At 51.2% G+C, this 7,549-nt stretch overlaps 1 protein-coding gene across 2 annotated transcripts; it reads left to right on the top strand.

The window, feature by feature from the left end:
* The first annotated feature begins 327 nt into the window (after positions 1 to 327).
* Positions 328 to 7,345, top strand: SUOX (sulfite oxidase). 2 transcript variants are annotated; one of them, XM_023210830.2, is made up of 5 exons: positions 369 to 487; positions 763 to 871; positions 4,046 to 4,105; positions 4,377 to 4,554; positions 5,451 to 7,345. In XM_023210830.2, the coding sequence occupies exons 3-5, from the start codon at positions 4,056 to 4,058 to the stop codon at positions 6,858 to 6,860; spliced, it is 1,638 nt and encodes a 545-aa protein (XP_023066598.1). In that variant the 5' UTR covers positions 369 to 487; positions 763 to 871; positions 4,046 to 4,055; the 3' UTR covers positions 6,861 to 7,345. The 2 variants fall into 2 exon arrangements, with proteins under 2 accessions (XP_023066599.1, XP_023066598.1); XM_023210831.1 differs by lacking the exon at positions 763 to 871 and having other exon boundaries at positions 328 to 487.
* Positions 7,346 to 7,549: the final 204 nt, after the last annotated feature.

Genomic DNA, 7,549 nt, shown 5'->3' on the forward strand with positions numbered 1-7,549 from the left:
TTAATTAAAGTGAAGATGACAGCCGGGAGAAACTGGACTGGATCCCGAGGCCGCCTCCAGGGAGGGGCGGCAGGGGCGTCTCAAAGTCTCCCACCTCTCAGCTCAACTTTTGGATTCGTCGTCACCTTCCACACTGCCCGAGCTCCGGACATACAGCCCCGGTGCGCAAGGGTCCCATTCTTTGCACACCAGGGGTACAATGGACTCTGGACTGTTGCGAGAGTGACAGCAAAAAGCCAGCCTCTTCTCCGAGGCTTCTTGGCAACCTGCCTGTCTTGGTTCCAGGAGGCGGGTTTCAGCCAATGGCTGAGTCACCCGCTTCCAGCCAATGGCTGAGTCACCCGCTTCCAGCCAATGGCTGAGGGGATAAGCTGAGGGGAATGAGTGGTCCCTTACTGCAGCCGGACGCAACGGCGCTGGCCCCGCCCCTCGAGAACTGGCTGAGAGCTGGGCTGGTGAAATTGCATTACTGAGGACACTGGACTCGGTAAGGAGGCTGGGGGTGGGAAAGAAGCTGGGGAGGAAGGGCTGCTGAGCTGGGCAGCGGAGAGGGCATTGGTGTCCAGCTGTGCTCCGAACCTCGAGGGCAACAAAACTATCAGTACCTGCCTCCACTCCCTCTGTCTGGGTGCTCTTGAGATCACGGAGTGTTGCCACAAGACCCCTTTGTGCCTGAATGTCGGATGTATCTTCCTACCTAAAGTGCCTGTGGGGAGTGAGGGGTCATCACCTGCACCAACGGGTGGCATTTCTGTATTACAGCAAAAGGCTGCCCCTCCCAAACCTGGGATTCTGGGTTGACTGAGTTCACCTACGAGTCAGCACTACCTGCACTGCTGTGGTCTAGTACAAACAGGCTGCTGGCATTGAGGTAGGTGGCAGAGAGTAAGGGTCCCTTGGCCTAGGGTCAAGGTGAAGACTGCTCCTATTCCCATCTCTAGGTTTTTTTGCCTCCCTACCCACGACCAACCCACCCCAACACATTGGTCTCCAGCATCTCATCAGCAGTTTAGACATTTCTCACTCCTCACTCTGGCCCTGCTGGGTCAGTGCTCTCTGTTCAGCAATGTGAGGAAGAAACTTGCAGGGCAGAAGGCAGAAAAATTACTTTCCTTCTCCAGCGTGCCTCTGACACTCTGGCCAATAATTCCTCAATTTGCTGAGCTCACCACAGTGGCATAGACAAGATTGAGGTGGTCCGGGACCCTGGGTTGGGGTCCGGTTCCTAGCTGGGTTCAGTTTTTTTTAGGGTGAATAGGGGGAGAGTTGGGGACTGAAAGGCCTTCAAAGACAATGTTATTATAGTAGTCTCCCCTTATCCAAGGTTTTGTTTTCCTGAGTTTCAGTTAGCCATGGTCAACCGCTTGGAAAATAGGTGAACACAGTTCAGTAAGATATTTTGAGGCTGGAAGTGGTGGCTCATGCCTGTAATAATCCCAGGACTGGCCGGGCGCGGTGGCTCAAGCCTGTAATCCCAGCACTTTGGGAGGCCGAGACGGGCGGATCACGAGGTCAGGAGATCAAGACCATCCTGGCTAATACGGTGAAACCCCGTCTCTACTAAAAAATACAAAAAAACTAGCCGGGCGAGGTGGCGGGCGCCTGTAGTCCCAGCTACTCGGGAGGCTGAGGCAGGAGAATGGCGTAAACCCAGGAGGCGGAGCTTGCAGTGAGCTGAGATCCGGCCACTGCACTCCAGCCTGGGTGACAGAGCGAGACTCCGTCTCAAAAAATAAAAAAAATAAATAATCCCAGGACTTTGTGAGGCCAAGTTTGAAGGATCACTTGAACCCGGGAGTTTGAGACCAGCCTGGGCAATATAGTAAGACCTCATCTCTACAAAAAAAAAAAAAAAAAAAAGCCATGCATGGTGGCTCACGCCTGTGGTCCCAGCTACTCAGGAGGTTGAGGCAAGAGGATGGCTTGAGCCCAGAAGTTTGAGGCTGTAATGAGCTGAGATCACACCACTGCACTCCAGCCTGGGCAACAGAGCGAGACCCCGTCGGGGGCAGGGGAGGGGAGGGGAAGCCGGACAGTGGTTCATGCCTGTAAACCCAGCACTTTGGGGGCTGAGGCAGCAAGAGGCCAGGAGTTCAAGACCAGCCCTGACAACACAGTGACACTCCCATGTCTACAGAAAAATTAGCCAGGCTTGGTGACACACGCTTGTAGTCCCAGCTAGTGGGGAGGCTGAGGCAGGAGGATGGCTTGAGCCCAGGAGGTTGAAGCTGCAGTGAGCCATGATTGACACTCGCTCCATCACACAGGCTTTTTTTTTGTTTTGAGACCAGGTCTCACCCTATTGCCCAGGCTGGAGTACGGTGGTGCCATTATGATTCATTGCAGTCTCGACCTCCTGGGCTCAAGCCATTCTCTCATCTCAGCACTCCTGTCCTCACCACCCCAGTAACTGAGACTACAGACAGGCATCACCATGCCCAGCTAATTTGTTTTTTTTTTTTTTCTAGAGACACAGCCTCACTATGTTGCCCAAGCTGGTCTTGAACTGCTGGGGTCAAGTGATCCTCCTTCCGTGGCCTCCCAAAATGTTGGGATTATAGGCATGAGCCACCATGCCTGGCCAAAAAAAAATGTATTTTGAGAGAGAGACCACATTCATATGACTTTTTTTGGTTTTTTTTTTCGAGACAGGGTCTCGCTGTGTTGCCCAAGCTGAAGTGCAGTGGCACAGTCACCTCACTGTAACCTCAAACTCCTGGGCTTAGATCTTCTCACCTCAGCCTCCAGAGTAGATGGGACCACAGATGCACTCCACCATGCCCAACTAACTTTTTATTTTTTGTAGGGACGGGGTCTCCAACTCCTGGCCTCTAGCAGTCCTCCTGCCTAGGTCTCCCAAAGTGCTAGGATTATAAGGGTGAGCCACCACACCCAGCCCTTTTAGTATAGTATAATGTTATAATTTTTCTATTTTGTTATTGTTGTTAATCTCTTTTTTTTTTTTTTTTTGAGGCAGAGTCTCTCTCTGTTGCCCAGGCTGGAGTGCAGTGGCGTGATCTTAGTTCACTGCAACCTCCACCTCCCAGGTTCAAGCAATTCTCCTGCCTCAGCTTCCCAAGTAACTGGGGTTTACAGGCACATGTCACCACGCCCAGCTTATTTTTGTATTTTTTGTAGAGATGGGGTTTCCCCATGTTGGCCAGGCTGCCTCGAACTCCTGACCTCAGGTGATTTGCCCACCTCAGCCTCCCAAAGTGCTGGGATTACAGACATGAACCACTGCGCCAGCCATTGTTGTTAATCTCTTACTGTGGGTAATTTAGTACTTAAACTATAAGAGGTATGTATGTATGGGGGAAAAAACAGTAATATAGGGTTTGGTACAATCTGTGGTTTCAGACATCTACTGGGGGTCACAGAACATATCCCCAGTAGATAAGGGGGTACTACTGTACTTGTTGACTCTTCATGTCAGCTCTGCTAGGCAGGTATCATTTCAGAGATGAGGAAGCAAGTTCAGAACAGCTTGGAGTCTTGCTCAGGAAATTGGGCTGGTTAATGAATAGCAAGATCCAGTTTCACAAACCCAAGGCATTTTGCCCCCAGAATCTGGGCTCCTTCACCCAATTAGGCTGCCACTACTTTTTTTTTTTCTTTATTTTTTTTATCCCTGTTTAAGTCAGTCTGATCCACAGTTGTCCTCTGCTGACTTCAGAAATAATAATCTGGCCAGTAGACATTTGGCTTCGGTCCTTTAGGCTGTTTGCCCCAGGCATTGTTCTCTATGGTGGACGAAGTTCAGAATGGAAGATGGGAGAGAGGCGATTCTGATTCTAGAAGCACCCATCCCTCCTACCCCACTCCCCACACACATTACCTGTCATCCTGTCAGCACAGTCTGTCTCTGAGGTGCTCCAAGTTTTCTCTAAGGGCCCATTTGGACTCCCACTCTGAGGACTCCCCATTTGCCCAGAAAGCTCCTTGCTGACCACCTCTGTGTCTTCCTCCCACCCATTCCCTTAGGCCTCCCTAATATCCCCTCCCAGGGTCTCCCTATCTTGATCCCAGAATCTTCCTTCTACAGGTCTGCTACAATGCTGCTGCTGCACAGAGCTGTGGTCCTCAGGCTCCAACAGGCCAGCAGGTAAGCCAGCCCATCCCAGGACTTGCCCCCTAGCCCCTACCTCCCACCCTTAGTGTCTTTTACAATGTCATACCTTGCAAATAAGATAGTTGAGAGAGTGTGTCCAGGGAGGAGAGAGAAAGCCAGATCCTACTTTTCCCACCTATCCCTGGAGAAACTAAGTTCCAACTGAAGGAACCAATGGCCAACCAGGGAGAAAGAAGTAGACCCCAGGCCTTCACTGACCCTTTCCTATGACCATACGTGCTACTAAGACCTCTCTCTCTTCCAGACTCAAATCAATCCCCTCAAGGATCTACATTCAGGCCTGCTCCACAAATGATTCATTTCGGCCCCAGTACCCCAGCCTCACCTTCTCTGGTGATAACTCCAGCACCCGGGGATGGAAAGTCATGGGAACCCTATTAGGTCTCGGTGCAGTGTTGGCCTATCAGGACCATCGATGCAGGGTAAGTAAGGAAGGTGCTTCATTGTCAGAACAGACTGGGCACAGTGGCTCACACCTGTTATCCCTGCCAACTATAGGAGGCCAAGGTGGGTGGATCACTTGAGGTCAGGAGTTTGAGCCCAGCCTGGGCAACATGGCAAAACTCCATCTCTAGTAAAAATACAAAAATTAGCCAGGTGTAGTGGTGTACGCCTGTAATCTCAGCTACTTGAGAGGCTGAGACACAAGAATTGCTTAAACCCAGGAGGCTAAGTCTGCAGTGAGCCGAGATCAAGATCGGGCCACTACACTCCAGCCTGGGTGACAGAGTGAGACTCCATCTCAAAAAAAAAAAAAAAAAAAAAATTGTCAGAATAAAGGAATCAGTCCTAGTAAACTCCACAAGCAACCCAGGCTGTGACCTGTGTTCTTGCAGTTACAACAGAGTCCACAGTGACAGTCTTCATGCACAGTGGAGATGAAATATGCTAATCTGCTACCTTCACTTCCCAGTGGCCAACACTGTGGGTTGGGTCAGGGTGAGCTAGAGTGATTTCTTCTTCTTTTTTTTTTTTTTTTGAGACAGAGTTTCTTTCTTGTTGCCTAGGCTGTAGTGCAATGGCATGATGTCAGCTCACCGCAACCTCCACCTCCCGGGTTCAAGTGATTCTCTTGCCTCAACCTCCCGAGTAGCTGGGATTACAGGCATGCACCACCATGCCCGGCTAATTTTGTATTTTTAGTAGAGACAGGGTTTATCCATGTTGGTCAGGCTGGTCTCCAACTCCCGACCTTAGGTGATCCGCCCACCTCGGCTTCCCAAAGTGCTGGGATTACAGTCATGAGTCACCATGCCCGGCCGAGTGATTTCTTCTTAACAGTCTCTTCCCTTTTATCTTACTCCTTCCCTGCCGACAGGCTGCTCAGGAGTCAACACGCATATACACTAAGGAGGAAGTGAGTTCCCATACCAGCCCTGAGACTGGGATCTGGGTGACTCTGGGCTCTGAGGTCTTTGATGTCACAGAATTTGTGGACCTACATCCAGGGGGGCCTTCAAAGCTGATGCTAGCAGCTGGGGGTCCCCTAGAGCCCTTCTGGGCCCTCTATGCTGTTCATAACCAGTCCCACGTGCGTGAGTTACTGGCTCAGTATAAGATCGGGGAGCTGAACCCCGAAGACAAAGTAGCACCCACCGTGGAGACCTCTGACCCTTATGCTGATGATCCTGTACGTCACCCAGCCCTAAAGGTCAACAGCCAGCGCCCCTTTAATGCAGAGCCCCCGCCTGAGCTGCTGACAGAAAACTACATCACACCCAACCCTATCTTCTTCACCCGGAACCATCTGCCTGTACCTAACGTGGATCCAGACACCTATCGCTTACATATAGTAGGAGCACCTGGGGGTCAGTCACTGTCTCTTTCCCTGGATGACTTGCACAACTTTCCCAAGTACGAGATCACAGTCACTCTGCAGTGTGCTGGCAACCGGCGCTCTGAGATGACTCAGGTCAAAGAAGTAAAAGGTCTGGAGTGGAGGACAGGAGCCATCAGCACTGCACGTTGGGCTGGGGCACGGCTCTGTGATGTGTTAGCCCAGGCTGGCTACCAACTCTGTGAAACTGAGGCCCATGTCTGCTTTGAGGGACTGGACTCAGACCCTACTGGGACTGCCTATGGAGCATCCATCCCTCTGGCTCGGGCCATGGACCCTGAAGCTGAGGTCCTGCTGGCATATGAGATGAATGGGCAGCCTCTGCCACGTGACCACGGCTTCCCTGTGCGTGTGGTGGTTCCTGGAGTGGTGGGTGCCCGCCATGTCAAATGGCTGGGCAGAGTGAGTGTGCAGCCAGAGGAAAGTTACAGCCACTGGCAACGGCGGGATTACAAAGGCTTCTCTCCATCTGTGGACTGGGACACTGTAGATTTTGACTCTGCTCCATCCATTCAGGAACTTCCTGTCCAGTCGGCCATCACAGAGCCCCGGGATGGAGAGACTGTAGAATCAGGGGAGGTGACCATCAAGGGTTATGCATGGAGTGGTGGTGGCAGAGCTGTGATCCGGGTGGATGTGTCTCTGGATGGGGGCCTAACCTGGCAGGTGGCTAAGCTGGATGAAGAGGAACAGCGCCCTAGGAAGGCCTGGGCATGGCGTCTGTGGCAGTTGCAAGCCCCTGTGCCAGCTGGACAAAAGGAACTGAACATTGTTTGTAAGGCTGTGGATGATGGCTACAATGTGCAGCCAGACACTGTGGCCCCAATCTGGAACCTGCGAGGTGTCCTCAGCAATGCCTGGCATCGTGTCCATGTCTTTGTCGCCCCATGAGCATGGAAAAGAGCCACTTCAACCCCTTTCCCCACCCATTAGCCTCACTGCTTCAGAAAAATCTTTCCCACCCCTCAACTTCTTGGATCACAACTCTGGCTTCCTAAGCCATACCCAAGTACATATATAGCACATTTCACCCAGGGCCTCTCCCTCTTTGGACACTATGTTACATGTTCCTCTTGGCCTTTGAACCTGTGCCAGGAAATTTGAGCTGTTACAGCAAGGGGCTAGAAGTGAGACAAGTAATTCTGGAGACAAGCACTATTTTGTTTTCGTACCCCACCTCCGTTTCTAATGCCTACTGCCATCAAGGCCTTGTTTTGCTTTTCTTTTTGGATTCTTCAGAGAAATGTGTGTGGCATGTTTAAGAAAAGTGTATATACTATTATCTCTCCAGGTTGCAAAGTTGTGAGGAGAGCAAGGGGCACAATCATCTCCCTTTAGAGTTCTACTTTTCTAATAAATAGTCTGTTTAAGATCATGACTCTTGGGAAGTGAGCCTATTGCAGGAGGGAGGAGGAATTTGTACTGGGATGTATAATGAGATTAGTCCAAAACAAACAAAATTGGGGAGGAAGACAGAGAGGAAGTAGGCTTGTAGGTTAAGAAGTGTGGCTTCTGGCTGGGCACAGTGGCTCATGCCTGTAATCCCAGCACTTTGGGAGGCCAAGGCAGGTGGATCACTT

Source organism: Piliocolobus tephrosceles, chromosome 10, assembly GCF_002776525.5.
Source record: "Piliocolobus tephrosceles isolate RC106 chromosome 10, ASM277652v3, whole genome shotgun sequence".
Lineage (NCBI taxonomy): Eukaryota > Metazoa > Chordata > Mammalia > Primates > Cercopithecidae > Piliocolobus > Piliocolobus tephrosceles.